Raw genomic sequence first — 25163 nt, 5'->3', positions numbered from 1 at the left:
ATTCAGAAGAAATTCAGATGAAAACGAAGCAATTCAGGAGCATTCAGGAGTGCTGCAATATTTTGATGGAAATTCAGAAAAAAGAAGCAAAACTGTCCGATGATGAATTGCTTTTTAGAAGCAAAGGCATTTCCACTCGGGTAGAAGCGGATTATCTATGCGACACATACATATGTTACAAGCACGCATAAAATGAATATTAATACGGTTCGTATCACATTTCCTATCGAATAACATCCGATAATTAACGGGCTGCAGAAAAAAAACCTCTTGCAATCACGTAAACCAACAGTGATGTGCGCCATAATGATTTTATGTATGCTTATTTGTGGAAATGTTTCACTTTCACGCTTTATTGAAGTGAAGCACGACTCAGGAAATGTCGAGGGAAATTCACAATGTTAATTATTATCTTGTGTGTATGCGAATGTATGTATGTGTCGTACCGTGTACTGCTACTCTATCTCCTTATCACCTTTTCCACCACAACGCTCAAAATTGAATAATGTTAATAGAATATGAAAATGTGGAACACTCTTTAATAGAGAGTCTGCATGTAAAATATGCTCCACACGAGGGCACACTCTCGCCATGTTTTTCACTTGATTTTCCAGATGTTAATTTAAGGCTTCAATCACACATCCGAAACATATATATTTTGCGTCGACACCATATTATTATTATAAAAAATAAAGAAAGGATATTGATGAAGGAGACTCCCTTTGGCTTAGTCACAGTATGAGCTGGAGTATATCGTACTCATAGAGATACGATTTTTTTGAATTTTTAATAATTTGTTTTTATCCAACCCGTACGTTCCACCGCCGAAAGAAGTGATGAATTTCGAATTCCAGGTCAACTACAGATTTTTGGAAGAGCAAACAATTGCGTGCATAATATGGTATCTCAGCGTCCAAAAGTCATATTATGCTCAAGCCGGAAAGACGGAATTTCTCCTCCAGCTATGCTCTAACGAACTCATACAATCTACTACATGCAATCTCGCATACTAACAGTATTGTGGAGCGATTTCCAAACAATGAGCCTATCTGCTCAAGTATGAGACTCCCAGTTGAAACCAGAGATGAGTCCCTTTAAACAATGACAAACCAAATTTTATCATTCATGCATTCCAGCTCACACACTGAGTTTTATGTACAATTTCTTCATTTCGGTATTTGTCTACGTCTCCCACAGAAACAGCAGTGTTTTTTTTTGGAATATTACAGACTCGAATAATGATATGCTGCAATAAATTTCAACGAACATAGAAAAATCGTATAAGAATCATATACGTGCCATAGCGTGACGAATTTTTTTTGGGGTAGCTCAGCCACAAAACTTCAAGGCAGGGTGTTTTTTCGCACTTTTTCGAATTTTACAGGTGGTAATCCATTTTCATAGGTTGGCTCAAAAAATGAGTCATTTAAATTTTTAGCTCCATGGTTGTTGAATGTCATTCAATGCCACTAAGCTGTAGACATCTCTCTCCGGCTATACGGTAAACAACAGAACCAACATTGAACATGAAAATGACATGTTCAATTGTATTTGTTTCGTTAGTTTCAACTGTGCCGCTACGAGAGGTCACTTTTGTCGTTTCTTGTTGTAATTTTGTATGTAAAATCAATGGTATTAGACGAGGATGTTTAGCTCCATTAAATAATGTTTACATGTGGCGCATTGGCCTCAAAGTTTGGAACTTGGTCCAAGGGAATTCCACCAAACTATGTGGCTGAAAAAACCCACTTCTGATGTGTATTACAATCACCACGAAACTGTCAGAATCTCAATTTTTTTCAGTATAAATTGAATTATATGAATGTTTCAGGTAGATCGAAACTTAAATGGTGGTAGCTTCCATACAAATATTCCCAAATTACCATGAAATTGAGCAAAAATTGCAATATTCGTTGGGACTTGGGAGCTACACTTAAAATGTTTCCAAGCCCTTGTTCCTATTCCCCTAAAGACTAGAAAAAATTACGATTTAATACTGATTCTACAATCATTGTAATTTCTCAAAATAGTGTGTTATAATCAATATTATAATGTTGAATGTTATTGCAAGCGCGCCAAAAATTATCTTGGCTCTCATTTGGCGTAAAGATTTTTTGGAGTGGCTGAGCCTCGAGAGCCTCTTTGGACGCTACGGCACTGCTTATGAACATTTGTTGCTCTCAATTCACGAAATAAACCGCCACGAGACAAATACGGAACAAACAGAACATAATTGTCTCTGTTATGTCTACAGGCATCTTGATGGCGTAGGATTCAAAATTACGCCGACTCTCTCATATATATGTATTAAATGCAAAAAGAATTATTTTCCATTATTATCATCAGTTATCACATAGTCAAACAAACACGCGTATTTATAGGAGCACGCAGTTGTGTCGTCGCTGTGATAGCAGCCATCAATTCCTGCTGTTTATTTGAATGTATTCAATTTGTTTGAGTTCTACACAGTTTTCCGACGCGGAAGGAGCACGCTTTCGTTCAATCTGACATAAAATTCTTTCCTTGTGTTTCGATTTTGCTTATTATTTTTCAGTCTCGACAACTGTACTCTTACGAATTCCCAAGAAAACATAAATGTATGTTGTGTATTTGTGTTGGAATGAAACTTGTATATCAAATAAATTGCACGGATTTAAGAAACAAAGTGCTGCAAAACGTGCGATACAATTTACGAGAATTCATTTATTCATTATTGCGATTCCAGAATGAATCTCTCGTCGTCGTCGTTGTTGTTTCAAACAACTTGTTTGCTGTGTTGTTCACAAATGGTTTCACGCGTCTAATGTGAAACAGTTTTTATGGACTTCGCATATCTAACATAATTGATTCCTTTCGGGAATGGAATGCAACACAACCCAGCAAACAATAGGGTTGGGAAAATCGCAATTTATTGCTGAAAAAAAGAAAGAACTTCAAACGGATCTGATCGCTAAAAATATATTTTCTCATTTCATACGCGAATTTATTCAACTGGAATTTCTGGGTCAATGAAAAACCACTAGCATTGAAAAATGCAATTGCGAAAAAAAAAACTATTGAACATTTCAGAATATTTTACTTTGATCTCTTCCATTGTGGATACTTTGTGTGTCGTGCCGCAAGCGATTTCTTTTTTTCCATCAAAATATTGTCTGATTGTTGCTATGGATGAAAAATGAAATAAATAATGGACGAATATGTAACTCAAATTGAGCAACACAGACCCCTTTATTGTGCCAATATTGCCAATAATTATGATCTTTTCTCAAAATTCATTATAATGAGCTTAGCAAGAACATTTGCTAGACTTTTCCATCGTTAAATTGTAAATAATGTACATGAAAATATCGCAAATCATCGCCATATATTGTTATTAAAGAAAATCTCCAAGGCAAAATTGGTTGCAACGAAGTGTGTAAAAATGAGATAGATCTGAAACGATAGCGAAAGATAGAGGGGGAAATACAAACGGCGAAAAGAAAGAGAGAGAGAGAGATAGAGAGAGATAGAGAGAGATAGAGAGAGATAGATGCTTATTCCTTGCGAGAAATGGTTCCCTGGTGGCATTGACAAAATGCTTGGGCTTTATGTATATTTGGTTATTGGACCTTTTTTTACGATTGTCACATTTCCTCGACTTTGTTTTCTTTGAATTTTCTTGTCTGTGACGGCACCGAAAAGAAGTTTATGTGAAATAGCCCATCGGATTGTTCATAATGTTATTCTGTTCTCTACTTCTGTGCATTGCTTAGCAACGGTATCACTATCATTCGATAAGGCAAATGTGTCAGAAGATATTATGGTGTGCGACAATAACATGTCGCACTTCTCAATTTTCACACTGAAATTACATACATACTTGGATGATGATTGAGACGATTTCTGCATAGCTTCAGCATTCTCCGCCTCTGTAAATTGTACACCAGTTGCCTGACACACCAAGGCCCAGTAATGTGTTCGAAGAAATGTAACCATTGCGAAATTAAAACGAATGCTTGTCTACGAATTTAAATCATACCGATTTGTGACATAAATGCACCTGACGGCGACGGCGCCCAACACAAAATTATGACAAAAGACACACAAAATAAATTTATCTTACGAATTCTTGTAAAATCATTCTAATTTATACGTGTGTGCGTCTGGGATATAGCCAACGCCTTGAAAATACGCATCACACAGTCGATTTATTCAGAATTCAGATACACACAGTACAATGTCTTCTTAAATACGCAAAGAGACAAATACGAAACATTATCGACGGAAATTTACAGTTGCATGCGGCTGAAGTGTGCAAATAATGGAAACTGTGTATGTTCGTGTGTGTCATGATAAATGGTGTGAGAGAGAGATAGAAGAGACACACAAAACGACTGTAAAATCTACAGTGTGAATAAATAATGAATCATTTCAGTGAATTTCGACTGTGAGAGACACTGTTGCCAAGAACAGAATAACTAAGCTCAGTCATGTGCATGAACAAGACAATCTGGATTATGATTAAATATGGTTTGTTTGAACTAAGACAACACGATGCCGAAGCTACCAAGTTCATTGAATTTCATTTGACCTAAGCAAATCAATGAGAGCACGCGCCAAATTCCACGACGTGTCTAATTACAAAACAACACGTTCCAAGTGTTTGCCATTCGGTTTTAACTTCATTCGAAGTGTGACGATAGCGATTTTCCAATTAATATTCAGTGTGAATGAATCCGAATGAGGTTGGTGATTGAGTGTGGAAGTGAACATTCGCACACAATAATCGTCAAAATTTTCACTCACATTGTTCACTGAACTCAAAAGGACCGAGCACAATATGGGCTATTGATGTAGCAAGGATAAGCATTTGCTCTTGCTATTTCGGTTATGTCAAACATCTCATGCATGTGGTGAACGAAGTGGCAAATGCTCTCAGGAGATATTCATCTTCAATGTTCTCATCGTCAATCTAGTCTACTGAACACAGATGAAATACCCATCAGAAACATACGTATCTAGTCAAAAAAAATTTAGTTACTTACCGTTGATGGCGGTGAGCTATAATATCGGCCCTTTGCTCATACATCATCACACTTAATTCACCTTCCGGAGGCCGTAGATCTTTCGCCGTATGTATGTATAGATAGGCTAGTATGACACTCGGTGCGATATACCTATTTGATACGATAACATCACAACGAGGATATTAAAGACAATCCATATTTCGATATGAATGATAGTCATTGGTTTGTTGGTTTTATTTGCGTGTTGAAGCGAGAAGAAAATGAAGACACAGCACAATTAGAATAATTGAATAAAAAACCGTAAAACGTGATTATATATAAATTGGAATTGTGGCCGAACACAATATACTTACATTAGGAAAAATAGTCCTCGTGTGTATTCTTGACTGTCATCCACCAGATTCACAACACATATGCCAACATCATGGAATCTCTGGAAATACAACTGCGAAACACAAAATGCAAACATTCATATGGATAAACCTCCAGTTTAGCAAAATTCTCTTGCCGAAAAAAAAAATCACAGCACATTTGCAAGCGGAAATCCCAAAGTGCAATTCATCAGCATTATTACAGTTTTAATGAGAAGCAACACATTGCATTAGTGCTAGTCGTAGTATTGCACTCAATAAAACAAAAATGACATTTGGGATTCCATCGTTTGTCATTCTAACTAGTCAATTTGTATATGAACTGAATGAGAATGAGAATGGCACCACATGTCTCACCTCATGCTCTTCCTTCTGGGAATTTACCATAATATTTCTATAGACGAGAGCTGAAGATAAGAACCAAAGTGCCATCTTCACTCTCACTCATCGTTCATGTGAGATGATTTCAATCGTTTAAAATATAAAAAGAATCAAAGAATATTCAAGTAGCGCAATCAAGGAAAATTCATCGGAATAAAAAGCTATTAGCAAAAAATGAATAATATACTCACTCCAAGATCGAGATACGTAGTGTAAATGGGATAGGGCAATGCGATAACCATGCCAGTCAGCCACGTGGCACAGCTGCACACGAAAGCTGGGAACCGCGAATTCATTGGATCGTTTAGCCATCGCATTCGGTCCCATGCAATCAATAGGTGCGTCAGCAGCGCGGCATGTAGAGGAATATCCTGTGGAGAAACATCAAATCAGAGCAAAACATTAATTAAAAATTTATTCTTTGAAATTCCGGACTGGGATTTGCGTAAAATCACATTAATTTATTATTTGTTGGCTCTGGCATTCTCGCTGAAGCTAGAAACTATCAAACGGTTATTATGTTATATCATGCCCAGTTGGAAACGAAATATTTTCGAGCGTAAAACATATTTTCTGGGAATAAGTGAGAATTTCATGGTTAATTTAACTTTTTGAATCCCTTTTAAAATGATTGATGACAGTTACAGAAAAGCAAAAATCTCCCGAGATTTTTTTTTTTATTCACCACCTATAATAAATATTTGTGTGCGTGGGAGAGAGAGAGTAGCACTTTTCAAGTGAAACCATAGAATAGATGTCCATCCCAACGCTATGAATGTTATGGAAATAACAACAATCAATGTTGACGAGGATCCGTTGCAAAATGTCACGAATATCATCATTTGACAAATGATTCGAACACATTCAAATACATAATTAATGCAATCACTATCACATTGAGCCACCCATGGTCAAATATTGTTGAGGCGCAAATTTGTTTGTTTATTTTTTCGTTTTATTTGTTTTCCAACAAGCGTTTCTCACATGGTGTTTGTTTCATTCCACTGTAAATAGCTTTTGTAAAATTTTATTTTCAATCCCATTTCAGCGTCGCATGGCGCTTCGATTTTTTCTTGCTAAACACGTTCCATGCTTCGGATGCTATGTATAGCGTGCGACATGGCAACAATGTGTGAATAAAACATTAATTTGAACACGATGCGCATTTTATGATGATAAATAAAGGTAGTGTGTGGTGAAAAAAATGAAATTGACAAAAGCTAAGTCGACGGGTTTCATTCACTTCTGTGCTAACCAAACACTTTCACACATCTTCAACCATGTCAACCATCATGTTGTTCATGTGAAACCGATGAACGGACGATGACGATGAGCGAACAAACTGGATAAAAAAGCGTGAATGTGTGTGTGTGTGTGAAAATGTGAAAAGTCTCATTCATGTCGTAGTCTCTCGCATTGGAAACAAAGTTAAATACAGTCACTTCGTGCAAATCATGCGAAATTTATGGATCCACTTGCGTACATTGTCATACTGTGTTTTCTTTCTGGATTTTTTTTTCTACTTTGGAGTGTGCAACTTGAAATGGAGCAGTGTACGCTGTGAACGGTAAACATCATTCGGATGCCATCAGTAATACACAGCAACAACGACGACAGGATAAAAAATAACATGACATGACTAAAGCGACTTCACTTCGATTCGAAAATGCTTCATTTTCAACAGACAAACATTTGTCATCGGCGCGTATGGCTTTGTTCATTTTGACTCCGAACTCGAGTTGTAACCATAGACTGCATATTTGCTGCTGAGTAGGCCTGAGCTGACTTGAATATGCTAACTCAGGCGCCTGAAGCGTTATTTTAACGCATTCACAGTACAAAATTCATATTCCCATCCAGATCAGCATCAAATTTGACTTGGCAAATCTGGATGGGAATATGAATTTTGTACTGTGAATGCGTTAAAATGACGCTTCAGGCGCCTGAGTTAGCAAATTCAGCTCAGCTCAGGCCTACTCAACAGCAAATATGCAGTCTCTGGTTGTAACTCTGCATGCGAATGGATAACGACAGGCACACACCAATGCTCCCCTGCTGCTTTAATATTTTTACGGAATAGAAAAACCATAAAGATGAACACATACACTCAATATGTCACCAAACATAATTTGTTTGTTCGTTGGGTGCGCTTTATTTTTCGTTATCTGCTTGTGGTTTTTACTTTTCTGGGACGTACAATCGTAGTATCTAACATCCCGCAGCCGCACCGAGGTTAAAACAATCCAGCTGGATGAAGACGACTGATTTGTTTTTCTTTCTTTCTTTTGACAGTTTTTCAACATCATCAAATGACGAGCTGAAAATTCTGCGAATGAATTTCGCTCGAAAATTTCCAACTCATTTTTATGCGCATTTATGCAATTATTTATTACACCAACTTGATTTTAGCTCCGTGAACATAGACAGAGCTCAGCGAATTTCTGTAACTTTATCAAAACGCAGAGTCAAGCATTCCAAGATGACACGTTTCAGTTTTGAATGGTGTTATTATTTAAGACGTACGATTCGATTACCATAGCATACATTATCTCAGAGTCCATACGGTTACCTTATGGTCCATACGGTAACCTTTGCCTAATTTTCATGGAACTTTGCATCGTTTCTAATAACATCAAAGTTTACTGTGTAAACCTATGGATGGCATAAAACATCGTCGTTTTCAACAATAATTAGCCATGTTGAAAGAGACAAAAAAGCACAACCAAACCCAAAGGTATGGAAGACGACTTGTGTGTGCCACTCCAACTAAAATGTTTTGAGTATATTTCCATTTTGATATCCTTTTCCCACATCACTTGATTGCTTTCTGTCGAACGATGAGCGAACAGCTTTGAATACATTTGAAATACAACTCGTTTGCAATCACTTCAGTAGCTCAATAAATCGGTTTGTGGTATTAAATTTCGACTTGACAGCTAGGTATATATGTCAAAGGCAAAAAATATTAAGCACCCATGATGCATGCACACATATCAATTGTGTCTCAAGAATGACAGACAAAATATATTGTACTGTCAAACTATTGGATCGTAGTTTTTTGCGTGACAACATATCAACGACAACAACACTTACAAAAAAAATGGCCACCCATTGCAGTGAAAAAGCAGACATGCTCTTCATCACAAAGAATCAATTCTTCGGCTATCGATTACAAAAAGAGGACTAACTGAATGTCCAAAGTGAGATTCGAATTTGAAAAAAACGAAGCTGTAATTGGGAAATACGTCGCTACGTTACGAATATTGTTCGTTTCATTGAAATCGAAGCATTTTTTGTGGCCATTTCTATTTTTTCTTTCTTGAGAAACGAAGCCCAAGCAACAAATATATTCAAATCGTTTGCACAAGTGTCGAAATGTCCATTTTTTTATCATTAAATTGACCTTTTCATTTTCAAAAAAACAGACACAAATTTGCACGGTCTACTTCTTCCTCATGGATATAAACACACAGTTATTACAATAAGGACTGGAAAAAGAGTCGCAATTCAACCTTGAACTTCCTTAACTGACGATTCAACACACAAATTGTTTGTCGTGCAATTTTGCTAATTTCCACTTTGTACCAACCGAAACGGAGTAAGAGTTAATTTCTTGTCCATTAGCAAAAATTGAGGGTTTTCTAATCAAATATGACTCTTCGGCAAAGAATCTTTGCCAAGAACCGTTACTGTGATATGGAACAGAGTAAGAGTGAAGGCAAAAAAGACGCAGTATATGTGAAGTGGACCGAATTCAAGCGATAAATAAATGGAAGACATAAAAAAACACCATCGCAGCATTAAAAGCTTTTACTGTAATGCAATTTTTCACTCCTTTTTTTAACATATTCATATTTCACCCGTATAAAGAGAAGAGAAAAAATGAATGTCAACTGAGAAAAACACACTTCAATCGACTCATCGCACCAAAATAGAACTTTAAGAGCTTTCTTATACATAGACCCAACCAAAAATTTACACTGAATCGACGTTGCGTTTACACATATCTGACACTGTTTTCACACGGTTTTGAACGTCAAACCGTGTGGCTATAATATAGTAGAGTGTGAAGTCGTTTGACACCATTTTTGATGTCAACTCTTGATACCTGAACAAACTTACACTGCATCCACACGGTTATTCGAAATCAAAAATGATGTCAAACGGCTTCACACTCTATTATACTATAGCCACACGGTTTGACGTTCAAAACCGTGTGGGAACAGTGTCAGATATGCGTTAACGCAACGTCAAATCAGTGTGGATTTTTGCTTGGGAGATCTTTGCCGCATTCTGTAATACTAAATTGAATATGCCGTCGTTGGCGAAAGGTGGAACAAGAAAATTAAGTTTCTCGAAGCATTGGAAATACTGATAACAAATTGAGCACCTAAACGGACAAGGGAAAAAAAATCATGTTGTTTTTGCATATTTTGCGACCATCAATCTAAACAAATCTTTTTTTTCCTTTTTTTCGTGCCTATGAATACACATATCAATTTTTCGTGTTGTTCTACCTTTTTTTTCACGATCAACCATTCAAATGGCTTGCGGTTGGATTCAATTTCGTGAATTTCATTGTTTTCTTTGGCTCAACTCATCACGTTCAATAGAATACCATACGGTATTGAAGATAACATCGACATTTCTTCGAAGTGCTATTCATAACAATTGCTTCGGAAAAAGGTCAGACAACGCATGAAATGAAGCGAGCAATGTGAAAAAATAGAAAATATTCAATTGAATGGAATATGGAAATGCAAAAAAGTCATGCTGGAAACGAAATTTTTTCTCAGAGATCCAATGATGTGCAAGTTGTTTTTTACAAATATTTCTTGAGAGTTTTCAGTCAAAAGAAAAAAGAATGAATTTCATTCCGATATGTGATTTCTTTTCTCTTTTTCTCTTCCAAGAAATGAAATTAGTTCAACGGAAACGTTATTCTCTATGGAGAATAAACATCGAGCACAATATTTCAACACTTGTGATTTTCCCTGTGCGCACCCACACAACTTTCATTATATGCGTGTATGATGTTTGTCACTCAGATATAAAGAGCTACGATTTATCCAACGTTTGTTTTCAGAACATATGTTTGATTGAATTTTGCCCGAAACGTTGATTGCTTGTGATTGATATGCCTCTTCATATCAACGGGATGTATACCATATTGACATTTCATCCACAGCACAATACCAATAACGGAAATAATTTGACATCATTTCATTGATCGGCCGCCTTCTTCAAACATCAGAAATGTATGACATTTGTAACATTTTATTAATTTCTTAAACGAAATTTGTGCATCCAATTAAAGGTGTCAATAGGACGGACAGCGGACGGACATTTCGTGTCCGTCCGTCCGTTTTGGGGTTCAAGGACGGACATTTCATTTTGTCCGTCCGTTTAGAATTCAAGGACGGACAATTTCATTTTGTCCGTCCGTTTAGAATTCAAGGACGGACAAAATGAAATTGTCCGTCCGTTTCGAATTTCAGGACGGACAATTTCATTTTGTCCGTCCGTTAAGAATTCCAGGACGGACAAAATGAAATTGTCCGTCCGTTTGGGATTTAGGACGGACGGACGGACATATTTTTAGGACGGACGGACAAAATATATCAAACGGACGGAAACGGACGGACAAAAATTTGCCCGTCCTATCAATGATTGATGTTCGTTATCACATTAGGAGACCATACGATTGCTCATGAAAGAATGAGAAAAAATGAACCACAGTGATCGAATAGAAAAAGAAGAGGGAAAAATTAAATATTTGATTTGATGCAATAGAAAATTTATCTCGATGCGCCAAGTCACGAAACGCTCACAATACCGTGGAAACCAATGAGTCTTGACCGGTGTTCCACAGTTGAACTTCCACTCATTTTGTTGCACACTTAAAAACAATAGCACACGTAAAGATCCATTATATTCAATTTCAGGATGAACGAGAAATTTCCATTACACAAATATTATTGTTTTTTTTTTCATTTGAAGTACTGAATACATACGAAGCTTGTGTTTAAAACTGCTACAAATTCATGCTAATAAAAAACTAATTTTTGCAAATTATAGCGAAATCGAATCCTATATCGATGTAAATTATAACGACTTGATGAATGAAGGACCTGACGTCAATCAAAATGAAAGCAATACGGGTATAGCATCAATTAAAATATAGACACTGTTTTTTAAATGAACATTGTTTGGTTTTTATTCAATTTTTTTTCAATCAAAAAAATGAAAAAATTGGGAAGAGAATACACGGAAAAAAACTGAATAAACACTGTTTTTTACATGAACATTGTTTGTTTTTTATTCAATTTTTTTTTTCAATCAAAAATAATACGTACATTCTTAACTCCAACTTACAAAAAACTAATCGCATCGTCTTCATTTTGTCCCAGTTTTGCTAATGATAACTTGGACACCAATCATTAATAGGACGGACAAATTTTTGTCCGTCCGTTTAAAAATTGTCCGTTTCCGTCCGTTTGATATATTTTGTCCGTCCGTCCTAAAAATATGTCCGTCCGTCCGTCCTAAATCCCAAACGGACGGACAATTTCATTTTGTCCGTCCTGGAATTCTAAACGGACGGACAAAATGAAACTGTCCGTCCTGGAATTCGAAACGGACGGACAACATAAATTTGTCCGTCCTGGAATTCGAAACGGACGGACAAAATGAAATTGTCCGTCCGAAAAAAAATCACGAAAGGACGGACGGACTAAATCTGTCCTATTGACACCTTTACATCCAATGACATACAATCAATTTGATTTCAATCGAATTCGTTTCGAATGTTCATTTTTAAACAGAAGTATCATATTCCTGAATCTTGGATGTACATGTACATTGTACATACTGCAATACATTTTGTTACTGAAATGAATTTCTTTTTCCCAGAACTCGTTTTGATTTGCAGCATGAAATAAATAAAGTTTATCATTTATTCTTTTAAAAGACTTTTAAATTTTATTTATTCTTTTAAAAGAATTATAATTCATTTTTCGGATAAAAAGGTGATTGGCTTCTCTAAGTTTGTACTGTTTCGACTGAAGAAGAATTAACAAGGTCGTATAATTTTTTTTTTACTGCGAATAGCTTTTCACTCTCAATTCACATTTTCCGAAGCCATCATATAATTCTACAAAACTTAATTTTTCTTTTCCTCATAACGTATCACGATTTCGCATTTTCAAGCAATTCGAAAAGAGTTATTTTACGTCTCGTCATAAATCCCTTAGATTTCGACATGCGACTCGATGTAATGCCAACATCACTGTTATTTTTCATCGGGAAATGTTACTGATGTTTTGATATGTGAGTGATAACAAGCTGATGAAATCGTATCTTCACACTGAAACAACCGAGTTTTCAACAAGTTGCAATCTTGTTTCGTGATCGGATTAGTGACGACGGAATTTCGGTTATCCTTGTGCAAACACTCGGTGGATTGTGTGTATGTGTGCACACATGTGTTTGGTTTGGTTGGGTTTTGCTTTGATTAAGGCGAATCTAATTCCAATATCTATTCCATGTGTGGTAATGTGAGTGTATTCCATCATTAATAGTTTGATATCATTCGTGACATATTCGATAGACTCTGTAACCAATAAACCCACCGAACTAATTTAATACGAAAATTAATAGAAACATCAAATTTACGTCGATGATGAACTTGTGGCTTACCTGCAACATCGGCACGAAATAGCACATAAATTGTCCGAGAATCCAGTTGTGCACTATGATTACCACAAGGGTTACGGGCAATACGAAAGCACTTTGAACGAAATGGCATACGCTTAAATTGATGAAAAACGCGTGCGTATTGTCACGATACAATTTATGACGAGCAATATAATAAATGATCCAAATATTTGTCACCATTCCAATTACCGACAGCAGTGCATACTGTATAATGAACAGAATGTATGTGTCATATAGACCGGGTCGTAGTATCGGTTTACTAAGCTCATTGTCGGTCATATTTTCCAAACCAGTAATATATTGAAAAACTGTAATCAAATGCTGGTCCGGCAAATCATTGATCTGTGCACCGTTTTTGGCCATTTTGTTAGCAATTTTGTGTTTTTTTTTCTGTTGGTTTTGTATCCGAAAATTGCTCAATAAATTGAAATTGTCGACATGTGTTCTAATACTGTGTTTTACATGACATTTTCGGTTTTTTTTAAATTTACACCGGAATTTTCCACGAACGCCTTTTCGAATGGGAACTCTGAAAAAAAAAATTGGACGGAAAATGAATTAGATATAAATATTCGAAATACTATGAGGATATTTGCATATGAATGATTGCCTAATGACTGAAATTTTAATCAATTTCTAAAATTCTCAGTCCAAAATATATTATTCGGTTATAATTCATGTGCAATTTATTCTAAATAAATTTCACTGTATTTTTTATCAATTCTGAATAATTCGAAGTATTTTTGAAAACGTGCGATTCCATGTTTGAACAAACTGACCAACCACTTCATTTGTATGCGCAATAATGTGGAAAATGTTTGCTGACCATCGACTGAAACCCCATGCCTTTTGTACACTAAACGAAAGATGGTAGAAGTTGTGGCCACATCGCTAATCAATGGCGGTACAAGTGTTTTCCTGTTTGTTTTCTGAAATTAATCATAATTTAATTGAGTTAACATCGCGTGTGGCCATGCACAAGCACATATATCAAACGAAGATAAATCGATATCAGACGAAGTTCATTCATTAACATCAATTTTTCATATGAAATTCATCAAATATTTCCCGTACTTTTTTGGGTTAATCATTTTTTAAATTCTGCTAAACAAAAGAGATTGCCCCTAATGTCAGATGAATGAACACATTCTAATGGACATGGCCATCACTGACCACAACGGAACGGTGCCTGTCCGAGCGCTCACAGCGTCCCGGTGCAAATTGTATACATACGCCCCTGGAAGTTTTTGACTCAGAATTGTCTCAAAAATTCTGTACGTGATTCGAAAACTAGATTTTCCATGCCATTGTTCTTAATTTCGTTGAGTGTGTAGATGAATCGAACAAAATTACGATTTTTCACCAATTCTGTAGACATATTTTTATACGATAATGAAAATATGCGTTCTGAATGTACTGAGAATATCATATCGTTGACAATATATACCTCTTTAAAAACGTAGCGCGAATACACGCTTTAAACTGTGTTTACTGAAAATCACATTAAAAAGGGCGCTCAAAATGAATAAATATATTTTGTAATCAGTTGAATAAGCGATGAAATCGTATTGTTTATATTTTGAATTTTAGAAAAGGCGCTTGAAATACAAGCTACACTTGAATATAGTAAAAGCGCACCAAATTTTGAACATTGGACACCAATTCCTTCATTTCATCGCGCCTTATTTTATGTAATTCTCGATACAAATTTAGATTGGCGCGCTGTATGGATTTTTGAATAGTTCCAAAATTTCGGTATCAGCTGTCTTCGGCGCGTTCGCAATAATGTTAAATTTTCTGCGCTTGCGCGCCTTTTTTTTCAAAAAAAATTCTAACATGAAGCGCTAGAGCGTCTTCGGCGATCAAGCGCATCCTTTTTCCAAAGAAATTTTTAACATAAAGCGCACGAGCGCCTTCGGCGCGCACGCGCCTTTTGCGCCCCAGTGCGCCGCACTCCCGGAACTCCCGCTCGGACAGGCGCTGCAACAGAACAATTCAACCACATCCATTTGTCATCAATTCAATTTGTCGTATAGAAAAACGATTTCATGTTGGCCTGGCTACTCCGAGTCACCGTCTCGATTAATGACTGTCCGAGTGTTGATAAACCAATTGATGGCAATGTATCAAGATAATTGCTGTTCCCTCGTCAGCCGTGTGTCGCAGACAAAGTTTACTGATAGTACCGAATATTAAATTAAACACGGCAGGTGGCTGGTTGGTGGCAAACAGTCAAACAAGAAACGACGAGAGGGAGGCGAAAAAGAGCGGCTATCATGATTCATGAAACCAATAACGGCAAAAAGTCAAGTAAATAGAAATGTTTACAGTTCATATTACATCGTTCAACTGAAATTATGCAATTTATTTTCCCTCGACTCATTGTAAATGAAGGTATACTACATCATGTCTATTCGTGAGACGTAAAAGAATGTATGTTTTTTTGTCGATTTATATTTTTGAAAAGGAAAGTATGTTTTCTGTTGATTCTATCTGCGTTAAAAGGAAGTATGTTGGCATCCCGTCTAGCCTCCGCGGTTTTTTACGGTTTCCACGAAATTGTAGTACTCGAGATCTTCTATAACATTGCTTAAGACATCGATCTTTTATCTCTTATTAGTTGCGCGCAAATCGCGCACATAAAAAAGCAAATTTTATATAGAACTTTTTTTTTCTTATCATTTTTCGCGCTTTTCGCGGAACTGATGTCATGTTGAATTTCGGCAAAAGCATTTGAATGGTCATGAAAAGGTTGGCTTTAGCAACAAACAAAACAAAAAGTAAATAGTTTCACACCTCAGTTCATAAAAGCTTTAGATCATTGGAGTCCAATTTATTTGTAGCAATAAATATGAATATCCCACAGTCAGAGCCGCATAGCAACGAAATTATCCACATGCACACACACAAGCACATACGTTAGAGAAATTTGATGTAGAGCATGCTCGGTTTTCGCATGTTTGCCATATCAGTTCGAATTTAGTTTTGACATACCAGTACAGTGTTATTGCTGATGGTTATGCAAAATTTGAGGCCCGGCAACAATTGATATCGAAAACGGCGTTAACCCGTAATTTTTGTTTTGTCCATGTGGTGCACTTGTCGCCCATCAATAAATTATCGAACACATCTTTCCCATAAGAAGTGAACGAGGGTGATGTTTTCGAACTGCGTTACGCTATTTAATACACATGTTGTTTAACAACAGTTGTTACATTTTGTGTTGTTTATTTGAAGGAGAAATGAAATAAATAAAAATGCTCGAGCGTCATTTTCTTAACGTTTATTCTAAACCGATGTTCTTGGTAACATTTCCAAATCAATACTGAATACTTCTCGCTATGTCGCGACTATTTATAGGAAAAAAGGCCAAGCGCAAAGGGCTGCTTGGCCCAATGCAATGATTGCTTGAATCTAATCTGTTCAATTCTGAACATTTTGTGTTAGACAAATGATATGTTCATTGAATAATTCCCACATACTCGCTCTACCAACTAATTGTTTTATGTTATTCAATTTAAAAAATTCGACACTATCCAATACTAACGACACTATCTAATATTTCAGATACATTCATTCACTGTTTTTTTAAATAATGTATGGCCACACTAGAAATGCCAACCATGTAGAGAGTTGAGCAGATTGCGTTATAGGGATTTTCATTTCGTGGAAAAACTGATGGGAAATATTCGATGTTGTTTATACGCAATTTCGGTTTTGGCGAGATAGAGTATTTAGGTGTAATCAACAGGTTGAAATGGAAAATTCGGTTTACATGAATTCTCACATGCAGCGAACTGTCCCAAATCCCCGAATTCACGTGAACCGAGTTTTTAAATTCTGGGTTAATTTTTTTTTTACAAATGTGCATCGCACTCTGTGATGTAAATGTCGGCTTTAATGTGTGGACCAGCGGCTATGGGTCTTCGCATCGAATATATTGATGCAAAATGCCACATTGAATATTTGTAGAATGTATCCTATTTCAAATCACCCGCAGAGTTGAATAACTTGTTTACTATCAAGTATTGAGAATGGTTGTAATGATTGTGACTATAAGACTAACTTTTTATTGACAATATATTCTAAGCATACTCTATGATATTTTAATATACAATATTTACTTTGAAGTCTGCATTTTCAAGGTGTTTGTAACATAAAACGTAGGAGTTCATATTTTTAGTGAGCTTTTTTTTGGTGGGCAAAATGCGTTCCATGAAATCGGAGGCTGTTGAGTTTGGAAAGTGTTTCTGATCTTTTTGTAAAAGGGATTGTGAAATAATGCGGAAAACAGCGACTTAAATACTTTCCGTAGAACATCAAAGGTAATTAATCTTCCTATTAAGAGCAAAGGAGAAAACGTTCACCAAGCAAAAAAGTTTATGGCTGCCGTTAATTTCCAAGAAGCAACCATATCCGCCGTATGACAACGATGTATACAAATCACAATCGTTCAACAGTGTAAATTTCAGTGATTTTGTGGGTGTGTGTGTCAACTGTGTTGGATGTAACCAGTTGGTGAATTGATTTTCACTAGGCACAGATGACCTTCCCAATTGGTTGAGCAAGTCTTAAAGAGCACAAATTGGTATTTATTCTGCACAAAGAAACATCCATTACATGAATCCACTGGAATTAATGTTACAACAGTAAACTTGGTGGTATCCTAGGTTGTATCAATTGTTTTTTTTACCCGACCACGTTGGGCATGGTGTGAACAAAAGGAATTGAATTTGAGATTTTTCATGAAAAAATGTAATAAGCTTATCTCGTTTGAGGTTTTTTTTTGTCGAAGACTGTGTTGTTTATCTTTCGCAGTCGTTTTGGGCCTGGCTCTTTTCCGGCGACATTGAACAAACAATCAAAAAACAATAAATGCCATCATTCGAGGGCCATTTCAAACACTCCCTCGTTAAAAATCAAATACATAAAATTCCGTAGGCAATTTCAAGCAAATCGTTTCGAGATGGAGATTCAACGAATGTCGAAAAAATGAGTAAAAACTGTGTGTACAAAAGAATACACAGAGTGCTTTGCATATAAATGAAGTCAGTTTTATTTGCACTCTCTACCAATGTCTCGTTCCATCGGCGAGCATCTACATAGGTTCACACAATAGGTTTCAATGTTTAGCGAAAAAAAACGAGCAAGGAAGAAAAGGAAGGAAAAAAATGGCAATAATCAAAAAGTACCTTCCGCTAGTTCCGCCGGGGAAAAATTGAAAATTGATGCGAGAGAGAAAAAATATCGCATAATGGAAACATTTGACAAGGTTGCTCATTTTATTGGATTCACATCATTGAAATAGCGATCGCACGCAGCGCCGAAACAGTGGTAGTTGAAAAAATCGCGTGTGCAAATAGAAATTGTAATGCCACAAGAGAGCCCGGAACTCAGTCTAAGTTCGAATGAAATTTATTTTACTGCGAAGCAACTGCGAATGAATTGCGTTATGTGTGCAATGATTTTATTTTACCATTTTACTATTTATTCTCGCTTTTCCATATGATTTCTTGGGAATGCGCCAACGTTTCTGAAGAATTGGTTTATGAAAGCCAACAGCATACGACGACCCTCGAACAACATCCACCAAATATTACGATACGACACAGCAACACTCACCGAACGCGGTTATGTCACATTTTTCCACATTTTTCATCTCCAAATTTGATTTTTCTTCATTTTTTGAAGTATTTTGCATTTTATTTGGTTTGTACTTTGTTTGGTATCTATATTTCTAATGTTACACCGTTTTTGTTGCTTAGAAACGATTTTTTAAAAGAATAGCAAAACCTTCGACAACAGAAATCAAGACTTTAATACTCTAGTCGAGTAAGTATCATTCAACGTTGTTTGCTCGCCCATATATATGCTTTTTCGGATCGAAGCTGTAATGTTACTTGAGTTTCAATAGCAGCTTTGTAAATAGATATGCAATTGACTCAGGTATCGTTTTAATACCGACACCACCAACACATTATACACATATCGAACACTGAAAACAATTTCAAATTGCAATTTGAAAGGGGATTTAACGTTTCCACCGAAAAACAATTGATGGTATAGCAACAATCAAAAGCAAAGTCGACGAAGGAAGCAACAATATATATATCACTAACAATTGAACCTTCTCTCCCAATGAAATCGCGATACGTTGATGCCATATAATGACGAAATTTAAGTTTGGATTAAATCTTGAGTTTGGCTAATGCGTTCGCAAAATTCCCAATGAATTTTTAATATTGAATTAGAATTATTTATGGAAATTTGGAACATTAAAGGGGAAGAATGGCTGAAGGTAATCAAGATTCAAGTCCCGAGAAAAAAAATTGAACGAAGAAAACCATAGATATCTCGGCATTTTTGTGAATGAATCTTTTTCTCCGATAACTGACAATGGTTTTCGTAAACTTAGCAAAGAAGCGAAATTTACGCGAAATTTGAACCATAGCATTTGATGAAAGGAATGATTGAGTTCATATCTCTCTTTATCTCCTCGTCATTTTTCGATGGGATATTCGAAAGTTTAACCAAACCAATGTCAGCGAAAGCGATCAAAGTTTCGGGGGCGAAGATAAATTTAGTTAAATAAAGAAATGTGTATTAATGGGAAGGTCGCTATCTTTATTGTCGCTATAAGCAATTTCCAAGGACACAGCAACCAACTTTTGAAGTTACGTATACTTTCACGGCCTGCTGCGTTCTTTTCATGCAGCATTCGAATTCAATATGCGAATTCTTGCTTCAATCAATTTGTATTTAATTGAAAACGGAGAATCAAATCAATTTTTTGTTGTTCGTTCAATTATATTTTGTAAATAAGCCTATTAAGAATTCAATGAACATATTTAGACATCACGTGAAATGTTTCAATTCATGTATCCAAATGGTAAAATCAATGGATTTTGCTGCACGAATTGAAAGTTGTTCGCGGTAGTCTTGAGGAACAAGCAATCAAACACAACTTTGATTTTACGGCAATTATTTAATTATTGGCAGTTAAAAAGTTGTTCTCGGGCGGAAAATCCGTGTTCATCCGTATCATGCCGTATTTGGTGCAAGTGATTTTCATTGAAATTTACATTGAAAATTTAAACGATCGAATATGCAAATTGAGTACAATTTGTCCGCCTCAAACCTGTTTATCTGGCGGTATAACCAATAACCCCAATTTTCTTTGAACTACTCGGTGAATATCGTACTACTCGGCATATGTATGCCATCGTAGTTAAACTTCTGTTCGACATTTTACCATCGTATCCGGAACAGCTCTCTGATCAATTCTATGAGCATACACAAACTTTTTTGTTTATTCATTTTTTTTAATCAAGTTGTTGAAATTAATTTATTCATCTTTCCCTGCGGGTGGCTTGAAATGAAGAGAAAACAAACTGGAATGTCAAGTGCACCACATTCGTTATAATTATCACATTTCCGTTTTCATAAAGTTGCTCAACGCACGTACGGCGATTCTCCGTACGAAGTATGCATACACCTGTTCTGTACCATTCTCCAACGAGTACTGTACTGTATAACATACTCTGTACAATTCAGTAGAATTTTCACTGCGATATGGCCATTCTACAACGCCATAATGTCCTAATAACATTAAATTAACTGTATTTCGAGCGCTGTGTTTGTTAACAATCAAACGATAACCGTATGATGAAGTGAAAGGCACTTCTTTCATCGATTGCAATCAATAAATTCCAACCAATGCGGTTCGAATATGCTTTCCATGGAATGAAAAAAATAGTGCAGTTATGTGTTTAATAGCCATTGGCACATATTCGCACGTATCATGCGAGGCGTGCAATTTTTTTGCTAGTTCTTCTAGTATTTCCTTTCCTCTCTCTCTCTCTCTCAACAGCATTGTTTCCGAACGACAGCTATACATTTTGGTTTTTTTTTCTCGCAATTTGCGAATCGCAAACTTTGTTAATAATCACTATTCCATAAAATTGCTGGCGTTCACACTACGCAGTGAATGAAATTAATGTCGTAATTGACATAAAGTGAAATCCCATTTATATTCCAGCAAAGTTTATGGGCTAATTTACTCGTCCCATGTACGTACTCTACAGAGAGAGAAAAACGTGGCAACTAATTAGGATTGACGTTTTAAAGCAGATGGAAAACTTTTCCACTTTTTTTTTCCATCGAATTACTGAATTGACAGCCAAAAACATCCAAGCCAATGAAAAACTTGCTAAATCACCGAAAACCATTATGCCTTTTGGATAAAAGGTTTCTTAAATATTCATCACTTAGGGCCCCATTCCCAATTTTTTTTTTATAAACTTTATATCCGTTCTTCTTGCCGCCTACAAAATTTATTTATTTTATTTTAATAAACACCGCCAAGCTCTGGCTGAATATAATGTGGGTTTTGTTAGAGGTTTGGCCGGAAAAGAGTGCAAGACTGTTACAATTTTTGAATTCAAAATTTATTCGGTTTCCGTATCACAGCTAAAAAGGGTGATTTCCGTATTTACACTTCATTTGGACTTAAATCGAAAAGAAAAACCAACCAGATTAAAAAGATAGTAACTCACTCAGGAAAATTCGTTTTTCTGCCGTTTTTTTCCTGTTGCAAATCAGTAAAACTTCTTAAAATGCCGAAAATGAAATTATGTGCTTATTGTTGTTGCCTTAAGGCGAGATTCTGTTTGGATTCGATACAAATGCGCTCATCAATCAACTTTGATGTGTCAATTGATGGAGAAACAATGAACATTCAACAATGCGAAGGGCGAAACGATATCCACTCATCAGAATTCATTCAGAGTTTATTGAGAAGGATGGAGAAAAAAATGTTTCAATTTATTTTTAGTGCAATGTAATTTTGATTCATGAATGCTGCAGCAAGATTCTTCGTCACTTTTTGAATTCAGTTGAATATTTTATTTAATTGAAATATGACGATCAAAAGAAATGTTGAAAGTAAATTCGACCAAAGCAACGCATCGAATGTCGGATTTGTGTTTTTACGAACGGGAATTTCATCAGCTAATGTTTCTCTTTCTGTCTGCAATTTCCCAGTAATTTGTCAATATTTTCGTTGAAATTCCATTTTCACTCTGATCTAGTTGACTTTCATCCGAAGTTCTTCGCTTTTATCCACACTTTAGTTCGCAAAGAGTTGGGCTTAAAGGAATAAAAGTTCTGGATAAAGTTGATATTTCTGCACCATGTTGCACACAGAAAGTAAGTAGATGATTCTACAGATGACGGCAAATCATTCTACCATACAATTTATCAGCATATACAGTGGCAGAACCTCCGTGAAATGTTGTGGATTGTATAGTCGCTATGAAACATCGCTTGTGTACTGTAAATTCAGTTAAATTGAGTAATGTGTGTTTACAATCGAAATGTAAAGTATGGTTTGGGTTATGTCGCGTTTAATGGATTTGGCAAATTTGGGATGATAATTTTGATTTAAACGTGTGATCGAAAAGGTTTTTTGGCGAAGCTACAATCGAGTATTTTTGGCAACGACTGCATTTTTCATCTCGATTTTAAATTGGCACTTGATGGCTGAAAGAAAAATCTTGTGTTCGCGACAACAATCATAACGATAAATACCAATTGAGTGTAATCGCGATGAAAATCCACAATGTCTCACAAAAACGTGCCAAAATGGTCAAGTTTTGCTATATCAACGACAATGTATTCGTGGTCATGAGCGTAAATTAACGAATATCAACTGCACCAATTCAACGGCAATTTATTTCAAGTGGATGGAACAAATGCAGTGTGTTGTTGATCACGTCCACGATACTGCGCCGCGGCGTTAAATCTGATTTTTATTATTTCGAATTTGTTTAAGAGAAGAACAAGAAGAAAGAGAGAATAGACACTTACATAAGCTTTTCGTTATGCGGTTAGTCTGTGTGATCATACACGTCCTGGGTTAGTTTGACGATTAAATTAGGTGTTGATTGTTGTGTTTAAACGATGTCGACCCATTTTGTGTGGTTTATGTCAGTGTGGTTTCTTTAAAAAGTCGTTCACCACAGCACCGTAATGCATCAAATATCCACTGACCGTCGTAATATCTTGATTAATTACAAACTTTTCACATTACCATATTGTTTGACTTATGGCTGAAAATTAATTTTCTCGAAACTACGCAGACGAAAAAAAAAACTAACCACCGAGCGTATCCCTGTCAGTGCGTTTAACTTTTCACAAAGTAATTTATTTCGTTTGGTCCATCACTTTTCAAGTTAATAATTTTTCAAGCAAAAAAAAAACTATTTCCTTTGAATGAAAACCATACGCATCGTGATTTTTAGCAGTCACACCCATTCAATGCATTTTTCTTTATGAAAACTTTTATCTGATAACCTTTTACAAAAAAAAAGAATCTACACGCTTGATCTTATTTCAAACTCATCAAAAGTAAAACGTTAATCAGGAATACTTCTGTTTCACTTGCACATGTTCAACAAATACTGTTACGGAATCCATATTTTTTGTTACGAAAAAGAAAAAAAAATATCGACGTGCCATTTGTGTTTTGGGGTTGGTTTTCTTCCATTCGCAATAGCTGATTGTTTGCTATTGTTTCCAATTTGAGCAACTCTAATTGCCTTAGACTGAATATTTTATATCTTTGGGTATATAAATTCCGATGAATGTTCATGTTAGGGTTTCGAGCGATTGTTGGACGAATGTTGAAAAGCTTCCGCTTGGTATGACATTCAGCACGATACTGATGTTTGTGCTGTGGTCGACACAATGTTTTTGTATGTTACGACACGGGTGCTGTTGATCATCAAATATTCGTATGGTTTTTTGGTAAGCTTTTCTCAACGAATGGCTGGAATGTACTGGAAATACACTGTTACTTAACTGACGAGCATACAATCGACAGTTAGTGCAATTTATCCGCTGTTGGTCGCACGTGACACATGCGCAAATCCATTTATTGTCGGTAGTACACACTGAATGAAATTGGAAAGCATAATACGTTCGTTCGTTCTGATGCCGCCGTCGCTGCCGCTTTTCATTGTTTACTATTTACTTTCACTCGCACTATAATTTCTACCTTGGTATTTGCTTCCTTTTTTTAGGCATTTCCAAGAATTTTGTCATGTTTTTTCGATACGGGCCCAATGTGGACACTTATTGCCACATTGACGACAACGTTAAGAATGAAATGAGCGGTTATGGTTCCATAGAGTTGGTCGATATTGTCATCAAAACAGCAATTGAGTTCTATGAATTGACTGTTGCCGACGTTTTTTCTTCAAATCAATTATGATTTATGCTTTGTAACAAGGGACAAGGATATGATGAACGGGTTGCATACAATGCGATTATCAACGCATACCGACAACAATGTGCTATGAAGAGAAAACATTACGTTGTTGCCAGATTGATTTCCACAAAGACAGCAACCGTCGTTCGTCTCGACATTTATGCGGTTGAACGTAATGGAAAGCATGGTATTAACAACCAACAGGTGGTTATTGTGACAAGGCTTTGGAAAACGATTGCGTCAACGAAAGGGTGGCGGAAAACATTGAACTTTCATTATACTATTATCACGATTTAATTGTATGGTGAATGTGCGTGTGTTTGTTCCCTATTTGAGCATTGTCAACCACTTTTGAATATGTGCAAGGGAAAAAAATTTGTTTATTTTTCCTTCGTATTGAATGACAATTGAAATTTGTTC

General features: G+C 36.0%; 1 protein-coding gene across 2 annotated transcripts in view; it reads right to left on the bottom strand.

The window, feature by feature from the left end:
- Window positions 1-24196, bottom strand: part of LOC129567665 (uncharacterized) — a 38625-nt gene extending 14429 nt beyond the window's left edge. Inside the window, exons 1-5 of one of the 2 annotated variants that reach the window (XM_055444776.1) lie at window positions 23342-24196; window positions 13457-14003; window positions 5950-6129; window positions 5360-5451; window positions 5025-5156 (exon numbers count right to left, since the gene is read on the bottom strand). In XM_055444776.1, the coding sequence (XP_055300751.1) occupies window positions 5025-5156; window positions 5360-5451; window positions 5950-6129; window positions 13457-13837 (785 nt within the window). In that variant the 5' untranslated portion in view covers window positions 13838-14003; window positions 23342-24196. The remainder of the gene's footprint in view (window positions 1-5024; window positions 5157-5359; window positions 5452-5949; window positions 6130-13456; window positions 14004-23341) is intronic. The other variant, XM_055444777.1, reaches the window with a different exon arrangement.
- Between the last annotated feature and the right edge of the window lie 967 nt (window positions 24197-25163).

This window comes from Sitodiplosis mosellana, unplaced genomic scaffold, assembly GCF_009176505.1.
Source record: "Sitodiplosis mosellana isolate CC-2019 unplaced genomic scaffold, AAFC_SMos_1.0 Smas_scaffold_12, whole genome shotgun sequence".
NCBI lineage: Eukaryota > Metazoa > Arthropoda > Insecta > Diptera > Cecidomyiidae > Sitodiplosis > Sitodiplosis mosellana.
Note: the sequence above shows the minus strand (reverse complement) of the source record. Positions and strands in the feature narration are given on the sequence as shown.